Source organism: Branchiostoma belcheri, unplaced genomic scaffold (genome assembly GCF_001625305.1).
Source record: "Branchiostoma belcheri isolate BF01 breed outbred unplaced genomic scaffold, Haploidv18h27 scaffold294, whole genome shotgun sequence".
NCBI lineage: Eukaryota > Metazoa > Chordata > Leptocardii > Amphioxiformes > Branchiostomatidae > Branchiostoma > Branchiostoma belcheri.
This window is the reverse complement of record NW_017803903.1, coordinates 76,738-100,161: the sequence shown is the minus strand read 5'-3', so window position 1 is coordinate 100,161 and position 23,424 is coordinate 76,738. Positions and strand designations below refer to the sequence as shown.

Genomic DNA, 23,424 nt, shown 5'->3' with positions numbered 1-23,424 from the left:
TGTATTGTCAGCTTCTCTTTTCAACATGTCACTGCACACAAGCAGTAAGAACTGTCTTTAGTGACTGGAACTGTCTTTTAATTAGTGAATGCCTATTGAATACATTTGAATTTATATCATGTTTTACCCAGTCCCCTAAGTGGAGCACGTCGGCAGAACGTACTGCGCGGTTTTCGTTGGATTTTTGGTCAACGTTGCATCAGAATTTTACCTGTTGCAGAGGATATCTTAGTTTTCATTTGGAAACTACAGATGGAGTGTTAACCTTATATGCACAAATACAATCTTATATGAGACGTTCTGCCGAAGTGCTATGTGTAATACATTTACTTACGGATTTCGCGCAGGTGCATTACGTTCTGCCGACGTGCTCCTAAGTGGATGTCTTGGGCAGGTTTGACTGTAAAGCTGATTACTGTAGGGTGTATTCAGTCACTGGCTAGTCGCCCTAGCAACGAGCAGGCTGCCGACATGTTGAGGTCCCCTATACTAGCAGTCAGTTCCATAAGTGGATCCCTATGCAGCTCTCCATAAAATTGGCAAATATTTTCTAAGCAACCCACTATTTTCCTTCAAAATGTTTTGCCTCATAATCAATGTGTTTTGCCTCGTGGCTGGATGTTGGTCTGGGACTGGTAAAGCGCAAATAGATTGGATAGTTTTATGATTTACTAGTAGTAAGCACATCTTGTACATAATGAGCCAGTACACGAAGGAACTAGCGAGCTCTCACGAAAAGAAGTTAAACAAACTTACAGATCAACCATGAAAACTATTTGTTGGGCACGTTTAATGTGAGTTCTGTGATGGATTTCTATGAAACAATACTGGCTATCTGTGTCCAACAGAAACCTCAACCAGCTGTACAAGCACGGCACTCAAATTGACATGGTCACCGCTCCACACAGAACTTTCCCGATCACATTGTACATTAATTTTGTACTTGTCAACAAAAAACTGCCTACTTGTCTGGAAACTACTCGTTTTAGGTTCGAGACATTGTAATCCTTGAACTAATCTGTGTGCAAGAGTTGTTTTCATTACCAAATACACGTAAAAAGACAAAATCAATGGACTGTTAGCAAAACAGTGCTGACTTGGGGTGATACCTTAACATGGTGGCGGGGGGGGGGGGCAAGGGTGATGACGTCACATGAATATGCCCTATGTATGACAGCTGTGGGTCTGTTAGGGCTGCAAAACATGTGAGTTAAGAATGCAGGAAGAAAGAAAATGCAGGTGTACAAATTTAGCTTCTCTCTGACCATAAAACAGTATAATATGTATGAAAATTAATTACAAAGTAATAGGGATCAGGGTTTGAAATAATATTTTTCTCAGGTTACTCAAGTTACAGTGCTTTTTAAGCTAATAAATCAATTTTATTTAAAAATAAAATTGATTTATTAGCTATTCTACCAGTAACTTGACACAAAGAATTCAATTGAATTTATAAGTTATATAATTATATAAGTAAAATTACACAAATCATGATTTCTAAAAATGTCTTGTAAGTACACATGTGTACATGATTGTACATTGAGGTACATGTAAAACAAACTATGCAAAGAAAATTGCAACATAAAAGATATTGCAACATGATGGCAAGCTACCTGTAAGGAGATGGCTCACATGCCAACTAGCCTGCATGCACCCATGGGTGCCATCCTATCTGTAACGAGGCTTGCTTTTACTGGCCTGAAAAAGTGAGTGTGAGGAACCCTGTTACAAATCGGATGGCACCCAGGTTAGGTGGAGGCAGGATATACTGTAAGTCTACAAATTTCCGCGGTGTATTTAGATTCGCGGAATTCGCGGGGACCTCTGTACCGCGAATCTACTTCCCCGCGAATATGTTTTGCGTAAGTGCGCCCCCCTCCCCACATGCATTCATGACGGTAAGCGAAACACAAACACACGCAACAAACACAAATCACTGCAAATCAACTTTATTCTTAGCAAATGTACGTATGTTGAGTACCAAAATTTTTTTAAGTTATACTGATGTCAAAAAATTATAATATTATGAGACACCGAATCGCGATACTGCGGCACTGGCCGTGTCAAACGTGCACCGCCGGACAAAAATCTCTGTGTGCAGAGCGCCGGCCATGCGCGCCCGGGCGCTTGAAAATTGCGGGCACATCGGGTATATCTACAAATATTTTGATGAAAAATATAACTGCTGGTACCTGGGAAATGTTAGTTGGTTCTGTTTTCCGCCCTGCTTTGCGGGTCGTTTTTTTTTTCTTGTTTTGCTGGATAGAAACGCTACCGTGGGCCGCTACAAAACCGAAGGCGACCTTTGCATACTTCCGGGTTCAAAATCTCGCCGAAGACGGCATAAATATTCTTAGTAATATATATTTATGCATTTCTTCACTAGAGTATCGATGTGTAGTCGTGGAAAAATAGCGTTTTAGCGCTTATTTCCGAACAAGAAAATTGTTTACACGTGCGTCAGTTTGCTACACTGAAGCACTGATCAATATTTATGACTAAGGCCCACTTGTTCTGCTTGTTTAAACATTGCCAAAAGTCCCAGCTTCAAAAAAAATGAATGCTGCATGAAAAGCGCTCTGTTGTGTAACTGGCTTTTGGTTCTGGCTTTTTGACCACAATTTCTCCAAGTTTCCCTGTCTACAAGACTATTATATTTCTGCTAAGACCACAAAAACTTGTTAAAAACATGGGACTACATATAATATAAAAGATTATTATGTTATTCGTAGCGAAGGGAAAATGACAACGATGAGACAGAATGACCAGTTTCGACTTTATTCAGTCTTTCTCTCAAGAATGACAGAGATCGGACTACTCCTCCTTTTATACTTTTTACTTTGCCTCTCTACTGCAAATGAAAAATTATGTTAAATATATATTATATTTATTATTCTCATAAGCCACTGCCTTCAGAGAAGTTAGTCAAACCCTCATGTACATGTATGATAGTGTAGATTGAACATATAACACATTAAGTTCTATGACTATAGCTAGACACTTTTACCTTTTATGTTACTTAATAACTGTGTGTTTCCTTGCAATTAGTCCTCAGGATTAGAGTTTGCAGTAAAGTTTAAAGGAAACTGATATATATATAGATTTCATTCACTTTAAAGTTGACTCAGCTATGTAACTTGCTACACTTGTACCAGTGCCAGTTTGCTACACTGAAGCACTGATCAGTGACTAAGGCCCTCTTGTGCTGCTTGTTTTACTCTTGGCAAAAGTTCCAGTTGCATAACATATACTAGATGAATGAATTGTGTATGAGAAGTGTTCCCTTGTTCTGTGTAACTGGTTTATGGTTTTCCCTACAGGGCATGTTTTCTCAGGTGTTTGAGTGTGCAGCGAGTGACTTTGAAGATGACAACATGAGCCAAGAGGAGCGACACAACAGGGACTTGTCGTGAGTATCTAAAATGGTTTCAACCAGGATTTCCAACACCAAAAATTTGGACTTGACAAGATTTTCCACTGTTGAACTCCAGTCCTTGTCAAACAATGAGCAATTCACCACTTCAGTGATGTTATGTTTAGTGCTGCATACCGGTTCACTGGACTTGGATCCGGACTAGTAAGAATGTTTAGGTTCAAGTCCCCCCCAAAAAAAACTAAAACTCAAGAACCGAGTCCAGACTTGTTACCATAAAAGACAATTTCACATACCCCTGCCATTGGGCATCGTCAAGTACCGGCCTCCATGTTATGTGGCCAAAGTTTCACCCAGACAGCATTGCAAGATTGCCAACATGCAATTTTGTATATGCCATGGGTTTAGGTCCGGACTTACAAGTCCGGAACTGAACCTAAACCTCTGGACTTGAATCCGGACCTGAACCTAAATGTGGGTTTAGGTATGCAGCACTAGTTACGTTACATGTACAGGGCTCGAAATACCCGGTGGCGCACTGGCGCGGCGCCACCTGATTTTGCTTGGCGCCGGGGGGTATGTTTATTCCGGGGGGTATGTTTATTTGGCAGATGAGAGTAACATTATCCTTGCGCAAACGAAGAACATGGCGCACGTAACACCACCTGCATAAGTGTGCCGCCATGAAGAGGCGTGGCATTCCCACGGCGGCAGCCCTGTGATGAAGTGATGTAAAGGTGGCATTCTTTATTAAAACATTGTTGTTTGAGAGCTTTTGTGTTCTTTACATTACTTTATTTTATAACATAAAACTTAAGTAGTTAACTAGAAGAAAACGTAATAGATATAAGGAGCAGATTTGAAGAAAATGATAACTTGGAAGTGTTGCCACTTGAATACTGATGGCGCCACCTGGCTTTTGACTCAGGTGGCAACATGCGCCACCTGGCTGAAAAAAGTATTTTGAGCCCTGATGTATGATACATGTTGATATATTAAAAAACAGCCTTGGCCATTGACGAAAGTAGAGCTCAAGGGTGCAGGGACTTGGCCTGAACCCCAGGGGGGTGAAGGATGATAAAAACAAATACAAAGACTAATTTAAAAAATAAATAACGGTAACTATGGACCCTCACTGAAATCCCTATACAAATTAAAGGGTGATAAAACACATTGAAGGCATAGTAAAACGTTAAACTTTATTCCAACACACTATTTACAGGGATCAAATTTTCAGCGACCACTGTCGCCTTCATCAGGATAATTAATGACTAGAGCTGTGTACCGGTACGCAGTACCGATACTGTACCGGAAAAATTGATTAGGTACAGGTCCAAAATACCTAATCCCTCAGTACCGGTACTGTACCTAAACAATTTCACACCAATTTTATGCCTATTTGTGACCTCAAATGTGTAAATAGCTGGTTAACAATGGGTCCCTGTGTAAGGACAGTGTGTTCATGAAAACAAAAACACTTAGTTTTGCCTACATTTTATCTGAGCATTCGCCATAAACAAAGAATAAACCTTAACTATCAAGTTTATTTATGTTTTTGTGTTATTGAAGGAGTTCAGAAGAGCATATAAATTGGTCGAATTGTTCAGGTACAGGTTCAGGTCCGGACCTGTACCTAAACCTGTGTACCTGTACCTGTACCTGTACCTAAAATTTGTTTAGGTACACAGCTCTATTAATGACCAATCACTTCATAACGTGATCTCGCGAGAGTTACGGTTTACAAACACGTGACCTTATTCACACGAGACTTTACCGATACGTGACGTAAGCAATTGATCAAAAGTGCCAGGGAGTTTATAACGTCCACCATCTCTATTAAGTGAAGGCTGAAGTGCTCTGATATATATAGCCTCCTTAATGCCTCTTAGAAAGTAGTCCTGTTCAGTGTCCAGTATTCTAACTTTGTCCAGAGAGACTGTGTGGCCAGGTGATTCGATGTGGATGTGTTGAAAAAACTTCAGATGACAGCGAGCTGGGGCGTTTGTGTTCAAGAAATCTGGTCCTTAGTGAGCGTTCTGTCTCGCCAATGTACGATTCTTCGCAGGTCCCCTGCCTTGTGGTTCCCTGACACGGAATACAGTACACGACGCCACACTTCTCTTCTTTAGGTGTTTTGTCCTTAGGGGCTACGAGAAGCTGTTTCAGTGTGTTGGTGGGTTTGAAGGAGGTGGAGATGCCGTGTGAAGCGAAGATTCTGCGCAGGGGTTCTGAGACGGTCTTGATGTACGGGAGAGTGATGCGGCCTTTGTCCTTCTGTTTTGTTCCCGGGTTTCTGTTGTTCTGTTGGGTGGGTTTCGGTGTAGTCGCCTTGTCTATGGCCCATTTAGGGTACCCACAGTCCTTGAGAGCATGTTGTATTATGTTGTTTCTCTGTGTCCCTGTCATGTGGATCTGTGATGATGGAGTCAGCTCTGTGAAACAAGGTCTTGACGACTGCAAGCTTGTGTTCAAGAGGATGGTTGGATTTGAAGTTGAGGTACTGGTCTGTGTGAGTAGGTTTCCGGTAGATAGTCAGGCGCAGTGAACCGTCGTCTTGGATCGTAGTGAGAGTGTCGAGGAAGGGGAGAGTTCTGTCTTGTTCTGCTTCCGATGTGAATTTGATGTCCGGGTCCAAGGAGTTGAGATGGTCTGTGAATTCTTGTGCGTGGGCTTTCTTGAGTTTGGTGTGGGTGTCATCGACGTATCGGAACCACCAGAGGGGCGGGTGTGTAGCTGTAGTTATAGCGAGCTGTTCTAAGTGTTCCATGTACAAGTTGCATACTATGGGCGACACCGGAGACCCCATCGCTGCCCCGTGTATCTGTTGGTAGAAGATGCCGTCATACAGAAAGTAGGTGCAGTGTAAACAGACCTCCAGTAGTTTGACGATCTGCGCAGGTGACATCGATGAACGCTGTGGTGGTTCTGCGCCCCTCTGGTGGTTCCGATACGTCGATGACACCCACACCAAACTCAAGAAAGCCCACGCACAAGAATTCACAGACCATCTCAACTCCTTGGACCCGGACATCAAATTCACATCGGAAGCAGAACAAGACAGAACTCTCCCCTTCCTCGACACTCTCACTACGATCCAAGACGACGGTTCACTGCGCCTGACTATCTACCGGAAACCTACTCACACAGACCAGTACCTCAACTTCAAATCCAACCATCCTCTTGAACACAAGCTTGCAGTCGTCAAGACCTTGTTTCACAGAGCTGACTCCATCATCACAGATCCACATGACAGGGACACAGAGAAACAACATATACAACATGCTCTCAAGGACTGTGGGTACCCTAAATGGGCCATAGACAAGGCGACTACACCGAAACCCACCCAACAGAACAACAGAAACCCGGGAACAAAACAGAAGGACAAAGGCCGCATCACTCTCCCGTACATCAAGACCGTCTCAGAACCCCTGCGCAGAATCTTCGCTTCACACGGCATCTCCACCTCCTTCAAACTCACCAACACACTGAAACAGCTTCTCGTAGCCCCTAAGGACAAAACACCTAAAGAAGAGAAGTGTGGCGTCGTGTACTGTATTCCGTGTCAGGGAACCACAAGGCAGGGGACCTGCGAAGAATCGTACATTGGCGAGACAGAACGCTCACTAAGGACTAGATTTCTTGAACACAAACGCCCCAGCTCGCTGTCATCTGAAGTTTTTTCAACACATCCACATCGAATCACCTGGCCACACAGTCTCTCTGGACAAAGTTAGAATACTGGACACTGAACAGGACTACTTTCTAAGAGGCATTAAGGAGGCTATATATATCAGAGCACTTCAGCCTTCACTTAATAGAGATGGTGGACGTTATAAACTCCCTGGCACTTTTGATCAATTGCTTACGTCACGTATCGGTAAAGTCTCGTGTGAATAAGGTCACGTGTTTGTAAACCGTAACTCTCGCGAGATCACGTTATGAAGTGATTGGTCATTAATTATCCTGATGAAGGCGACAGTGGTCGCTGAAAATTTGATCCCTGTAAATAGTGTGTTGGAATAAAGTTTAACGTTTTACTATGATTACTACCAACACAGATGAACTTTCATGATAACATTGAAGGCATGCATGCACATTCAAGAAACAGTTACCATAATAATGTTATCTGAGTATCTATTTGGTGCGGTACTAGTGCATTGTCTCTCTGAAAAGATTCACTGTCGAACAGTTTAGCTGCATGCTTGCTCACCTCATGAACATGTCTTTCCCATGTTGACATTTATTATGCATCTGGTCCACTGTTTATTGAATGTGTACTAATAATTAAAAAAAAGAGTTTAGGGGAATTTTTCCTGTAGAATGAACCTGTAAACACTGTATATATAATCTGTCTTCTTTGTCACGTCTTCAGTGAGCTAAACTGGTCTGAGATCATTGCTTTTCAATTTTCATAAAAGAGGAGTATACCGTTAATTATTAATTACTAATTATTAATTACTAATTATTAATTACTCCCGATCTGATGATGATGATAATTGTTATGATAAGTCACCAACAAAATTTTGTTGTGTAAAAGGTGAATGATTGTGAATGATTGATTAACATGAGGTTGAGAAAGTTTTTCTGCATACCTGCACTGGTGCAGATACATGTAACATTGGAAATTACCTGCAACAGACAAATTTTACTTGCACTGCTTAGAATTAAGGAAGTATGGAGCATACTGAAAACTGTTCAGAAACTAGCTATTATTTCTTTAGCACCAGACTGAGTATAGTAACCCAGTACATAGACTGGTGCAGGTTAGGTGCAGGTAGACATCAGAAACACATGTACCTGTACAGCCCCAATTTTTCTCTGTGCTAACCTGCATATTCAGGTGGTATATTGAGCCCAGTAAGGTGATATTTTTTGTGTTTCTCTTAGGACCACCAACAAGCCACCAAGATTCCCCATTAATATCAAGATCACAAGTCACGTGGCACTGACAGGAGAGGTAGGGCATGGACATGTGGTTGTTTGCTTGTTTGTTTATTCATGAAAGAGTCGAATTGGCTTGCAGGCCACTTTCATTGAGGTCATGAGGGTAGAGGTCAGGGTCAGACAAAATATTATGGTTTGGTTTGGTTTATTTAGATCCACAATTAGCTTGACAATTCATATTGCAGCTATTCTTCCTGTGGTCAATTAACATATACACCTGACACACATAAAACAACTTATACAGACATAAACATGTACAGAAACTCCACAAAAACACCAAGTGACAGAACAAAGCTAGCTTACATGACCGCCATATACCTAAAATACCTATTTTACATTTCTCCAAAAGTTGTTGCACATTGTTCCATGCCTCTACAATTTCATAGTGTTCCAGGTGTGTGACATCCGATACAAAAAGCGTTTTCTCTGAGCATTTGTTCTAGGTTTGGGGAGACGGATAGTTTGTGACTTTGTTGATCTGGTTTGGTATCCATGTGACTGAAACGTGATCTAACATAACATATGGGTTTCATGATGTCCATCAACATATACGACTACCAATTGAAAAAAAAATTGTTTTGCTTATTTGTCTTGTTTTCTTATGGAAAGAAAGATTTTTGTATGTGAAGAAAATTTTAGAAAAATCAAGAATCCTTCCACAAAATATGTGTATGTAAATTCTTGACATATGTTGAAGGTTGTTAGTTTATACTCACAAAATCTGTTCAATGTTTTTTTTTTTTTCCAGACTCTAAACATTCCAGATGCCTATCAGGACGAACGGTTCGACCCATCTGTGAGTCGGAGAATCATTTTGCTTCCCTCATAATGCATTTTTTAAAGATCTTTATATTTTCTACACTTCTATATATATGTCCAAGCTTCCTCTGATTTCCATACTTTGGGACTTTTTTTTGAATTTGGAACTTGTGATCAAACCACTGCACAGATAAATGGAAAACTATAATACTATAACAACCTGGAGTTTCTTCTGTTGGTGCAAAAATATAAGCATTTTGGAGTTGATTCAAAATCAGACCTCGATGGTACACGTATTTTTCAAAACAAAAAACTGGATAACACAAAAATGAAGTGTGTGAATCTGAGAACCCAGAAATTGATGAATTGCTCTTGCCTTTTGTTGTTTGACTTGCAGGTAGAAGAAGGTTGGGATAATAAGACAAGGTGCATACTGTGTATGCCAATTAGGAACTCAACCAGGAATATAATTGGTGAGTTAATTTTTCCTGGTACATGTATTTGTACTTCTTAGGCCACACCAATTTAATTTGTTGGTTCTCGGATTTTTTCAGAAAAAATATGAAGCGACAGGGCGAAAAAAATAAAAATAAAAACAGGTCTAGGCATCCTATTATAGGCTTAAATGCTACAAAATGAGCCATGAAGTCAACACAAAAGGCTGGGTTAAAATTTAAACATTGAATTTTGAACTTTTAATCAAACCATTGCAATGATAGATGGGAAAACTGTAACAACTAGGAAGAAAAGGACTTTCCTCAATTGTGTTGGGGGGCAAAACATGAGCATTTTTCAGTTGATTCAGGACCAGAATCAATTTTTTTTTTTTTGCAAATCAGAAAAAAACGAAGAGGCGAATCCGAGAACCAACAAATTAAATTGGTGTGGCCTTAGGGAAGAACAAAAAGAGTCACTTTGGTTAATTGGCATTGTTGAAATTTCATTCTGTTATAATATTAGCAGTATGTCGAATAGATTTGAAAAATGTGCAATGAAAGAAAAAATGAAAATGAAAAATCATGAATAATGACCAAAAAGTAGGAATTCTCTACAAATTCTTACATATTGTTTATCATTAAAAGCACATTTTCTCTTGGAAAATATCTTGATTTATTGCTAAGGCAGTCATGTGGCACCAATTATTATTGATTATGTTGTTACTAATAGTCTTACTACACTTAAGTCATTTGAAGGCTAAGCATCATCACTACCATCACTTCAGCACCAAGGACAGACCATTTTTAACCTTCAGCACAGTGAAGTCATCTTTATGCCAATTTCTGTATTCTATACGGGATCGGACAGCAGCAATTAATTATAAGGTTAAAACCTGAACACTGAAGCTACAAATGTAGTGTGTTGTCATTAGCACCTGGCTTCAGTACACAGTAAACCAGTCATAATTGTCCTCATGAAGATGGCAACTGGTCATGGAAACATCGGGTCTTGTTAAACAAGTGGTTGTGAATAAAGAACTTTTCTATTTAGATATTTCACCAACCTGATGGAATTGTTTATGGAAAATGAAAAATGACAGACATATGAGTATGTAGTACATGTATCTTATCACAGAGGGCAGGATAAAGATGTTGGTGAGAAGTCTAAATCTAGTCTTTTACAGGAGTAATGCAGCTGGTGAACAAGGTAGATGACACCATCTTTAGCAAGCATGACGAGAACCTGTTCGAGGTAAGGAACTTTTGTGCACCTAAATTGGAGCTGTACATGTATGTGCACCTAATTATTTACCAGTGCACCCACTATTTGTGCAGCATTATGTAATATGTAAATTTTATACTACAGCATATTCTTAGCATTGAAGTGTCAGAAAACAGCGGAAAACGTTTGTTGTATTTCTTGTTTAAAATTTGGAATTCGAAGTTATATATAGCTATAGAACTCTGCTAGGCTTTGAAAATATTATAATACTTCTCTGTAAAAACAACCTTGTGTGATGTGTGAAGAGAGCTCTTTGTTTTTACAGGCCTTTGCCATCTTCTGTGGAATGGGAATCCACAATACTCAGATGTACGAAAAGGTAGTCAAGGCCATGGCCAAACAGAGAGTGGCTTTAGAGGTTTGTTTGTTTGTTTGTTTGTTTGTTTGTTGGATCCTTATTCATGAAATTCTCAAATTGGTCATTAGGGAAGAGGTCAGGGTCAGACAAAATATGGTTACATGCAGTGAGTTACATATGATTGAAGTCCTAACAAATCCATAAACATTATATACATTGTGTGTACATTATATACTGCTGTATAGTGCTTCACATAGTGATGCTGGATATAGTGCATATAGTGATGTTGGATAGTAAGGTTGAAAGTTAGCTGCTTCAACTACTTATACAGTTAGGTTTATACTTTTCGATGGAGAGCTTGGAGAACAAAATCATCTCTTCGATGAAGATGATTTTGCAGTCAGGATGGCAGAAATATTTTTATACTTACGGTCAACTCAAGTATGTTGATTGTATGATGTAGATACTTTTAGACAAAATCATGCACTGTACATGTACATGAAATACAAGACCCTATGTCTGGCCCTTTGACGTGAAAGTGTTAATGACTGTACGATACACAATGCTTGATGAATACAGGACAAAAAGTATAATGTACTTATACCAATCATTTGCTTATAAAGTAACAAAATGGGAACTATAATGATGCAGAAGTTAATGATGATAATTACAAATTTACATGCAAATCCTGTTGAAATGAAACAACACACATCTACATACATGCATATAGGTAAATCAACATAACATAACATACATACTATTCATATTGCTGACATATGTACCAGCAACTAACGTGATGATGATATTTTCTTCCTGCCCAACTCAGTGCCTTTCTTACCATGCAGTGGCATCAGAAGAGGAAGCAGATAGGTTAAGAGTAAGTAGCTTGGATTTTGTTGCAGACTGTTGCACCACCTACCAGCATGTGTTGGCACTGCATAGACAAAGAGATAACGTCCACAAACATAGTCCAGCCAGGTTACATATATGTGTGTGTGTGTGTGTGTGTGTGTGTGTGTGTGTGTGTGTGTGTGTGTGTGTGTGTGTGTGTGTATGTGTTTGTTTGTTTGTGAGTGTGTGTGTGTATGTGTGTGAGTGCGTGTGTGTGTGTGTATGTGTTGCACTTGAGATAGATCGAACACACTTTTTCAATCTGGCTGATTTAAGAGATTTGCTTGTGATCACTCTTTCTATTCTTTCTTTCACACCAAACATTTCCCTCCCACTATATAAGCACTTTTGCAGGGAGGTAATAACAGTGACCAGTTTAATTCTGGAATTCCAGTTTAATTCCGGACTAATTCCCATATCTCAGCAACCTGACGTCTAGATGGGCTAATATTCTAAGATGTAGGTAAAAATCATGTAAGAAAATTCTGCAGATTTCTGGCTCCAGTTCCCAGAATTCTGCAGAATTGGGTTAATTCCCAAGGGGTCACCGATGGCTACAACATATTTCTTACATCATTTTTACCTATATCTTAGAATATTAGCCCATCTAGACGTCAGGTTGCTGAGATATGGGAATTAGTCCGGAATTAAACTGGAATTCCAGAATTAAACTGGTCCAGGACACTGTTTAATGAGAACGATGTTATTTCAGAAACTGCCCATCCCTTCCTCTGACTGGTTCCACCTTCTACGCTGGGATTTTGATGACATTGGGTTGGAGGATGAGGAAACACTGAAGGCCTCCATCAGGATGTTTATGGATATGGACTATTTAAGGAAGTTCAGCATCAACTATAAGGTCAGGAACTCATAGACAATTCAACCTCTACAAGTAGATGAAATACAGAGATAAGAGTAATATAATGAGAACACATCAATTTGATTTGATCAGTCTGATCAATCGTGCTGGTAGATTGGAAAAAAATAAGAAACTAGAAAGGCCGACATTTGCTCAGGAGCAAATGCAGCATGGCTTCACCACATCTGCCGTACCAAAAATGGACCTATCCCCTCCCACACAAATGATGTGGTGAAGCCATAAAACAGTTGGATAGCTAAAATCCTATACATTATGGGTAAGGATTTATATTTGCCTGACGCAAACTGTTTTCAAAAAAAAGTTTATGCCCCACATTGCAGGAAAGTGTGACAAACGTACTAAAAACAATTGAATGCAGTTCACCTGACAGGTGCCCAATGAGTTAATCCAATTAAACCCAACACCCAATCAGCAAGATTTCTGAAGATTACAACTGCCAACGATCTCGAAAGCTCAGCATCCTTTCATCCTTCAGTATACAGTAACTACTGTATACTTCGCTATTTGGCATTGAAAACAGTCAGAAGTCCCAAATTATACAATTTCAAAGGGGTGCATGCCAGAAGATATAAATATAATGACTTGTTGTTGGTAGATACATGTAGATAAAGCATACCCATACCAAATGTACAGATTTTGTCAGAAACTGCATGGCCAAAAAAGCCAAATAAAACAAGCCTGTATCCATAAAAATGAGAAAAAAGTCTGATGATATTTGCCCACTCTACCTTTACACCAAATTTCATGTTTAATATTTGGCCAAAAAAATGGCAGAGTTGAATCCTTTTAAAAATGGCAGGAAAAGGAGGAGGAGAAGAAGAAGATGAAGAAACACGAGGGAACACAATATGTTTAAAAGTCATCAAAACAAACTTATGCATCCTGTGATAGTCACAAGTGCTGGTTAATTTAAGTACTTAAAAAATGCTCATGATATGTCTATAAGCACAATATTAGTCCTATGAGTATCTGTATCTTTTGTTCCTGTTTGTTCATACAGAGCCTGTGCCGGTGGATGTTGAGTGTACGGAAGAACTACAGGAATGTGACGTACCACAACTGGAGACATGCCTTCAATGTGGCACAGATGATGTTCACTATGCTAAAGGTAAGGTAATAATGGTTTATTCAATTAGTAACACACATAATATATAAAATACATACAGACAGTCCCACCTGGCAGCCAGAGGCTGAGTTGCATGGGAGCTGTTTCCATGAGTTTCATTAAAACAATATCTCAACCATTATCTCAACCATATTTAAAAACATTACGAACAGGATAAAATTGACAGAGCATAAAAACATTCTTAAGCAGATTAAAGTGGTCAAATTATTTTACAGGTTCAGCAACCGTACCATGTGTGGTATTGCACTGTCGTGATATCTTACAGTTCTACAGTAAATACTGTTCAGTTTGTGGGATGTTCCTGCCACTTATTTCCTCTCGTGAAGGAGGTAGGAGATGTCTGTACTGTTCAGATTGCTCTAAGAACCTGGAGAATTTAACGGTCAGTTCTTCACGGCATCCTTTGAGGGTTGAGAGGGCAAGTTGTTCACACGCTTTTGAGTTAGAGGTAAAAGTCCCAGAGGTAGAGGTAAAAGTCCCAGAAACTTTTTGAGGCTGTAGCTAGGGGTAATGGGTTATTCATCCACTGCATCTTCGCATCTCCCTCTTTTTCCACTAACTTTTACCTGCCCAACAAAAGTGTTATTTTAAAGTTATAAAGTTGCACCAGGTGGATGGAGTGAGGAAAGTAAATGTAAAGACTTCATTTCCTAAGGATGCAATGTCTACTGCTATATGTAGTAGGTGGGAATGCCAGGAATCAAACATCTGTCTTGTGTCCGCTAGACTCAGCAATTCAATGCAGCCTAAAGGTACCTATTTCATGAATCAAGCACATGTTGTACAGCTCCCCTCAGCCATTTTTCATTTTTTTACATCAATTATTGTGGGTTTTAATCCATTAGTTGTGAGTTTGCTTCTCTGTTGGTCCTAATAGCGTCTTTTGGAAGGTGGGTGGGGGTGGGGGGTGATTTTGACAGATGATAGGAAGGCCAACCCTAGAGGTGACCCAGCTTTTGCCAGGTGGGAGTAAGTGGGGGTACATGGAGGAATTCAGGAAGTGGCTCAGGTTTATTACCATACCTCATTGAATTATATCATACAATTAAAGCCTGGATATGATATGATGATTGTTTGAAAAAAAGGGGATTAGCTGGTGGGAATAGATGTTTTTCGCTGACCAAAATTGTAATGATTTTGAATGTTTTTTTCTTCCTAAACTCAAACATTGAATTTGACAAAATGACTAGTAACCGTGCAGTATAATTTCACTAGCCAGGAAAGTGACTAGCCTGATTAATCGCGCTCCTGGCGGCCGGCCGCCCCGAAGTTGCCGCCCCCCACATTCCTCAGTCCATATCTTGGGGTGGGGGTCATTAACCTCCGGCCGAGAGCTTGTGTAACACAGGCTAGGAAAGTGACTAAAGGGCTCCAGTTGATTGTCTGTCAAAGGGCTTCAGTGTCTTGAACACATTTCTATGTCACCATGCGTAACAATAACAGCAAATAATTTGTTTTCATTTCAAACCTCCTTGATTTGATCAATTGCAAATTTCTAAAGACTGCAAATTTTTCATCTGCCATAAACTTTGACCCATCTTAACTATGGTCCCGTGAATTTTAAGAGTCTTAAAGTATTTGTCATAAAAACACCCTGACTTTATAATGTCTCATGCATGTTGTGTGTCAACCCTGTTCAAGGAGACCACCTCCAGTTCCCTGGGTGTTCACCTTCGGCAGGTTTGACTACATTTATTATATGAAATGTGTTTGAGTAAAGAATAAACAAGCATGTCAAGGAAAACATTATGCATTTGCCACAATGATGGTGATAAAACATTATGCTTTAAGATGTAACCTTTCTTGTCATTGTGTTCCTCAGACTGGGTCTATGGAGGACTTGTTGGATGACATTGAGGGTCTTGCCCTGCTCCTGGCCTGTCTTTGTCATGACCTTGACCACAGGGGCACCAACAACTCCTTCCAGATGAAGTAAGACTTTATAAGAGTTTCAGTGTTATTAATACCTACCGCATTATATATTCATTTTAACCAAAGGAAAACATATTGTTTTTGCTCTGTTTCCTCTTCTTCTTCTCCAAACCAATAACTTAAAGGTCAATGACCTGACCTTTCTGTCATCATGGTAACTAGTTTTGGGTTATATCATGTTGCAATTTCATAGCAAGAGGGATTTAGACTCTTGTCTGACCATAAATATTCAATGTGTTTGAGTAAGAATTAACAGAGCAGATCATATGCAAAGGTAAACATTATGCATTTGCTTTGCAAATGTTATCTTAAGTTTTAATTTAAATTTTATGAACATCTTTTAAAATTTAATAGTTAAGTGAAATAGGAGAGATGTTGAACAAGCCATTATGGCTTCTCTTCCACCCCAGGACATTTTGTTTTTGCATGTGTTTTCTGCTGTCTAAATGTATGTTTGTGGTCAATACTTTGTCTTGTTGTCTGCCATGTCCCTGTAGCGCAATCAATGCCGAGCCTTGGATCGAAATCATACTCGGGGGTCCACAGAATTTGAACCAAATGAGAATCTTATATCTTATATAAACAGCCTCCAGTTTAATTTCGAACTTCCAGTTTAATTCCGGACAACCTCCCATATCTCAGCAACCTCAAACTCAGATGGGCTAATATCGCAAACCATAGGTAAAAATGATGTAAGAAATATGTAGCAACTATTCGCGACCCCCTGGGGGTTTGTCCCAATTGAAGAACTAAAGAACTATTATGCATAACCCTTGAGCATTATGCATAAATTATGCATAACCCCTCAAAACATTATGCATCATTATGCATGATTGGACAAACCCCCAGGGGGTCGTGAATAGCAGCTACATATTTCTTACATCATTTTTACCTATGGTTTGCGATATTAGCCCCCCTGGGTTTAAGGTTGCTGAGATATGGGAGGTTGTCCGGAATTAAACTGGAAATCCGGAATTAAACTGGAGGCTGTTTATAGGAGAATCTGCATACTAGTATTCAAGGAGAATTAAGTGAGGGTATGGGGTCATGGAACTCTCTTTATAATTGTTTTCACCCTGTATCATCAGGTCCAATCACCCACTGGCCCAGCTATACGGAACCTCTACCATGGAGAGGCACCACTTTGACCAGTGTATCATGATCCTCACTAGTGAGGTAGGCTGAGAAAAAGTCACATCACTTACGTTTCCTTAAGACTGAAATACAACATTTCTGATATTAAGGCAGATCAAATCTTTCAATCATTGAAATCATCCATTTTTCTGATTCTTGATTTCTGTAGCAAGTAATTCAATCGTCATGAATAATCCGAGTGATGTCAAAGTACATGTAAACATGGCATTGGGTTGAGAACCTGGCACCAATATGAGAAGAAAACTAACTTAAAGGCAACACTACTAAAATGCAATTGTACAATGTATGTAGTCATGATAAGCATGTATAATTGAATATAAGGACATACATGTACATTGTATGAAAGGAGTCTGCAATGTAGTTGTCCAAAGTTGGTAGCATTGTTTGGAAAGTCTAAAAAAAACATGCATTGGTGATGAAATTTGATCTAGGGTGAATTGTTCTTTCCAGCTGCAGGGAAGTGCTTGGTTGCTAACTTTTGCTCTCTTGCCCAGGGTACTGAGCTGCTATCCAGTATGAGTAAAGATGACTATGCAAAGTGCCTAGATGTCATGGAACATGCAATTCTCTCTACAGATCTCGCACTCTACTTCAAGTGAGTTGTTTTACCTCAGAGTCTGTGAAGGAAATTATTTTGTTAGCTGTACTGTGTTTGTGGAAAATGAAGAGGCAATCTTGACATCTACTGATATTGACCTGAAGTTTAAGAGGGACATACTCCATATTATTATAGCTGTTGATTGTCATATTACAATGTATTTGGGAGGTATGTATAGTGAACTTGAAGATGCTTGTTTGTTCATTTGTTTGCACTTAGAAAATAATGAATATGTAACCATTACTAATAATGAAATGTTACATGAGATGAAATATTGATAACACCCCAAGGAAGCCAGAAAGCCCAATGACGAGTCATGCTTATTACATGTATGTAAAGGCCACCCTTTATCAACCATTTTTTAAATTCTTCTCATCACACAACATGGTTATAGAAAAACCATACAATAAAAGACCATACAATAGAAAAACTTTGTGAATTTATCTCAAATTGCTTTAAAAAGAGAGAAGAAATCCTTAAGGCCTAGTTTAGTTTGTTCTCTGATATTTTACTTAGTGTAGTGCCATGCAGTCCATTTTCTGATATCATCATTTCCCGTTGTTAAGGACTTTTACGTCATTCTGTTCTGTTATCCTTGTATCCTATGTACATGTATCATGTTACTCAGTACAATGTACATGTAACATCACATTCTGACGTATGCATTTAGCCCCATGGGCATGAACATGCAAATAAAGATTCAATAATTATATGATGAGATACAACACAAGGTTACAACATCCGAATTATAATAAAAAGATGAAGTAAGCAATGCCATGTGCCTTAGTCTATATGTATGTTACTGCAACAAACCCACCAATAAAGGTGAATCATCACAACAACATGTCATGTTGTCATTTTTCTGTCATGTTCAGGTGGAGAGGTGGATTCTTCTCAATAGTGGACAGAAATGAGGCAGACTGGAGCAACAAGGAGAACAGAAAACTGCTGAGGAGCATGATGATGACAGCGTGTGACGTGGCAGCCATCACTAAACCCTGGCCTGTTCAACAAAGGGTAGGACATCATTCCTCAGTCCATCTACCATACAGGCAACATCTACATATACATTAAGTGCTTGATATTCAAGTTAAACATATATAATGCAATATAATAATAATTGTAACTGGTAGAATGTGAGGTAGAGTGTTGTATAAAAATTACTAATATTAGTAACTACATTAATCTAGTACAATCTGCATTATAGATTCTACGCTGACATTACAATTTTATTATATTTATTGTATTATATGCATGAATTATTTCTTTTGTTTTGATATTACAATGATTGTGTTTCTGTGCCTGCATCAAAAACATGGAATAGGAAGACCTCACCATTTAAAGTCCAGTTATTCAAAGTTGACTACATGTACATGTTATTGAGCTGATGATACTAGCATGCTCATAACAGGTTTACTAATCACTTAACAACATGTTTTGTTCCTCAGGTTGCCCAGCTGGTTGCTTCAGAGTTCTTTGAACAAGGTGACCTTGAGAAAGAGCAACTGAAGATACAGCCAATGGTCAGTCATTGTCAGTGTACACCCAAATTCCTCTTTTTATTCTATTTTATTGGCATTTTCTGTATTTTCAAGAAGGATTGAAATCAACGGGTGTCTATCACTTTTTCAAAATATCAACCTGGAGATCAGACTAAAGGTTTGATCCACTCATGCTGTGAAGGACCCACTTTTCGCTACTGTACAACAATTTAAAATGTAGGTCTGGTCCTGTGGGGTTTTTAACATGACACGTGGCTCTCCTCAAACATCAGACTTCTAGCTTTTCTTCCCATCCAAGAGGACATCCCTAACTGCAGCTAGATTATCATCACTCGAGTCAAGTAAGGATCTGGTGTAAAGCTGGTGGTGTGTTGGTGGTGTGCTGGTCAAGTAAGGATCTGGTGTAAAGTTGGTGGTATGTTGGTGGTGTGCTGGTGTGTTACGCCGAAAGGCGGTTATACCGGCTATACAGATACAGAAGCTGGTGTGTTACGCCGAAAGGCGGTTATACCAGCTATACAGATACAGAAGCTGGTGTGTTACGCCGAAAGGCGGTTATACCGGTTATACAGATACAGAAGCTGGTGTGTTACGCCGAAAGGCGGTTATACCGGCTATACAGATACAGAAGCTGGTGTGTTACGCCGAAAGGCGGTTATACCAGCTATACAGATACAGAAGCTGGTGTGTTACGCCGAAAGGCGGTTATACCGGCTACACTGATACAGATACAGAAAGTGCCAATACAGTTTTCTGTACAAGGGCACAGCAGATCGAGTAATACTATACAGTTTGTACATTTGGGCCTGCTATGCATTCAAACCAAGAACCTTTATTCTACCCTATCCAGAAGACCACCTTAACACCTCTTATACACATACAAAATTCATGTCCTCTTGGATGGGTAAAGCTGGGGGTATCTTGTGTGAGGAGAGCCACACCTCAAGCACATTAAAGATCCTGCCACACTACTAGTATATCCTTCCCAGTGTGAGTTGTTTAGTTACCATACAGTCTGTTCTTACAATTATGCAGCTTCTTCTAACTGTACAAAGCTGGACCAGGTGTGTTAAGCCTAAAGGCAGTTTGGGCAAGCAAATTTGACACAGTGATATTTCTCCCTGTCCAGGACATGATGAACAGGGAGAAAAAAGACAAGCTGCCTGAGATGCAGGTGGACTTCATTGATGCAATCTGTATGCCAGTCTACAAGGTAAGAGACTCAGATCATGAGGGCATGCCTGGTGTTCATGTGTTGTGCAATGTTCAGCTGTCATGTTATGGACAAGTCTGTAATACTATGTATTACATGTAATTATATCCTAGTTGGCAGTTGGTTCAGTCACTATCAGCCTGATTGAAAATTATACCACGCTCAATAACAAATGTGATCACTTCATAACTATAGACAAAAGATAAGTTGTACATTACGTCAAAGAAGGTAAGACATCAGGTAGAACATCACATAACACAAAGTAAATAAGTTTTTCAGCAATTGACAAAAGATAATGTGATATCTAAAGCATCTGACTCTTCAGAGAATTTTCCAGTTGTTTGATTAACTTTGTATTATGTCACATTTATTAAATTTTTCTACCATTAATTTGTTTATGGCTGCAGTACTTAGCCAAAGCCCTCCCCAGCCTCAGTCCCATGTTGAAGGGGTGTGAAGACAACAGGCAGCACTGGCAAAGCCTTGCTGACGGTAGAAGGGAACAGGAAGCTGCAAAGGCTGCTGGGAAGGATGTTCTGGAGGTTGATGGGATAGATGGAGAGGATGCTGGGAAGGTAACAAACTATTAGTTTCCTGTGTTTGTGTACTTGCTGTGATGCTCATTAATGGTATCATTGATTTTGCTGTAATGTTTTACCATTCACTCTGTGCCCAGACACGTTGTTTAATCTGGAAAAAGTTGTTAACTCTGTCATTTACCTTACGAAAGTCGTTTTACTTTTGTTGTGTTAATAAAATTCTTCTTCTGTATCCTGCAACACCAATTTGATTTCCTGTGGTGTTATGTAGAAGTAATTTTTAAATCGTAAAAACGTTTTTTTATTTAAGAGTTCAAATACAACAATACAGAATTTAATACATTGTACATAATACATAACTGCACAAAAAATAAGGAATATGCAGTTTGCATGCATTTTTAGTTATTTTTAAATAAGGTATCATAATTGTATGATTATACTTTTCCAACAAATTAAATTGTTGTGGCCTTAATTTCAAATGTCACTTTCACTGGCAGATAGCAAGCAGGGAAAAGGATGAATCAGTGGAAGAAGAGCCGGCTACTGTCGGTGACTCTCCATCCAGAATAATTCTAGAAACAGGTGAAGAAGAGCACAACGGTTCGGGAGGGTGCTGTCCAGAGAGACCAACATGTGCATCATAGAAGTCCTCTCCTCAATCGGTGCTTCTTACAAGGGCATTGTACATCTACTGTAGATCTTCTTTTCTAATAGCAGGGCTGTCTCCAGGACCCATCCCTTTCTTGGGATGGACAAAAATTCCATTCATTGTTTAAAAAATTGTAAGCTTAAAGATGTCGACAGACTTGACAACAATTTTACTCCAAGAAAATTTCCTTATGAAAATGTGAAATAGCATTTCAAAGGTTTCGAAGTTCCAAAAATAGTGTATGCCCCAAGACTCTCTGGATTTTAAGGCACACCTCCCCCCCCCCAACAATTACATGGTCCTGGTTTGTAGATTAAAAAATATGTCAACCTACATGGACATGGTAAACACCTGGTCCAGTCAATTTAGATTTGAAAATTGGAAGAATTCAGGTTCAGATCTCAATTCAAGTTGTTGGTTTCTCATGTATCCATCTGTGTTGACTATTACTTGTCAATAAAGGCCACACCAATCAGACTTGTTATTATAAACTAAAAGTAACTGTTACTGGAGTGTATTTTTTTCCAAGAAATTGAACTGGGCAGGTGGAATTAAAAAAGAAGGGGAGGCCTGAGCATTCTGTGATACCTTAAAAGGCACATTATATTGTCAACACTAGGCTAACTGATAATTCATACAATGAATTTTTAATGATGCATTGATAAAAGGATATGAACTGTAACAACAAGGACTTTCTTCAACTGTTGGTGGCACCTTGAATGGCACATACTACTGTTTACTGGGGGAAATGAAGCATGTGGAAAAGAGAAACAACAAATTAAATTGTTGTAGCCTAACATATCAACCTGCAAGTAGTGAGATGAAGTACAGACCTGCTATCTACACCTTTCATGAGTAGCCTGTAAAAAAAAATAATATGATCACTAAATTAAATACTCTATGACAATCTTACATTCCAACTTATACAAAAAAGTATTCTATATAACTGATGTGGAAAAAGGGTAAGGATTTCATACTAATAATTTTCCAACATGAACATGGCAAAATTAAACACAGTGATGTCTTAAGTTAACATTATTTTACCAGGTCGCATACAAGTAAATATGCCATTCTGAAAAAAAATGAGAGATCTCCAATGCAACGTCAGCCAGACTGTATTATCTAAACTATACATACCAGAGCCAGCGCCTGTTTTCTCTGTCAATAGCTGGCACCTTGGCTGTTGTGAGACAGAAAAATGTTTAAACCTTGACAATTTGAAACAAAATTTTAAAAAAATTAAAAGATCCAAATTACCACTGACAACCACTCTTAACCCCATGATTTGCCTCTCAAAATGTTTGAAATTGCATTTTTGAAGCCTTGAAATCCATACAGAGTGACTTTGGTGCTCTCGTCATGCCTACTGCCCTTCAATCCAATAAGCCCTGGTACTGTACAATGTACCTGGGGGAGGTTGCATTACCGGTATCTCTCAAACACAGTGTTTTCAACTTAGTGGATATTCATGACATTGTATGTAACCCGGCAGATAAATGTTAATGGGAGGTTTAAAGCTGAATCATGACTACTAACATTAATGTATTCATCCACCCTGTACAGTGAACAAATTTTGAAACATAATCTTTTAGATACATTGTATGTAACAGGATTTGTCAACCCAGCATCTCTTTCAGAATTTTCATGAAGGACTTGAAGGTTAGATTTAACTGCATATAAATATGTGCAACAGTGACTGATTCTCTGCTTTTTGTATTAACAGTTGTATATAACAAACAAAAGACAATGATTAAAATACAAGACTTATTACTTTATGGGATTGCTTACTTCTAAACATGTGCAACTTTCTATTTTACACAATGTATGTACATGTACTGTGTTGGAG

General features: G+C 39.1%; 1 protein-coding gene across 1 annotated transcript in view; it reads left to right on the top strand.

Moving 5' to 3' along the window:
- Positions 1-22,809, top strand: part of LOC109473216 (dual 3',5'-cyclic-AMP and -GMP phosphodiesterase 11-like) — a 71,933-nt gene extending 49,124 nt beyond the window's left edge. The window contains exons 6-22 of the mRNA XM_019773091.1: positions 3,321-3,409; positions 8,261-8,330; positions 9,066-9,113; positions 9,474-9,549; positions 10,698-10,765; positions 11,061-11,153; positions 11,920-11,970; positions 12,697-12,843; positions 13,865-13,972; positions 15,813-15,922; positions 17,011-17,098; positions 17,572-17,672; positions 18,551-18,692; positions 19,124-19,198; positions 20,307-20,390; positions 20,798-20,965; positions 21,427-22,809. Of these exons, the coding sequence (XP_019628650.1) occupies positions 3,321-3,409; positions 8,261-8,330; positions 9,066-9,113; positions 9,474-9,549; positions 10,698-10,765; positions 11,061-11,153; positions 11,920-11,970; positions 12,697-12,843; positions 13,865-13,972; positions 15,813-15,922; positions 17,011-17,098; positions 17,572-17,672; positions 18,551-18,692; positions 19,124-19,198; positions 20,307-20,390; positions 20,798-20,965; positions 21,427-21,573 (1,665 nt within the window). The 3' untranslated portion in view covers positions 21,574-22,809. The remainder of the gene's footprint in view (positions 1-3,320; positions 3,410-8,260; positions 8,331-9,065; positions 9,114-9,473; positions 9,550-10,697; positions 10,766-11,060; positions 11,154-11,919; positions 11,971-12,696; positions 12,844-13,864; positions 13,973-15,812; positions 15,923-17,010; positions 17,099-17,571; positions 17,673-18,550; positions 18,693-19,123; positions 19,199-20,306; positions 20,391-20,797; positions 20,966-21,426) is intronic.
- Positions 22,810-23,424: the final 615 nt, after the last annotated feature.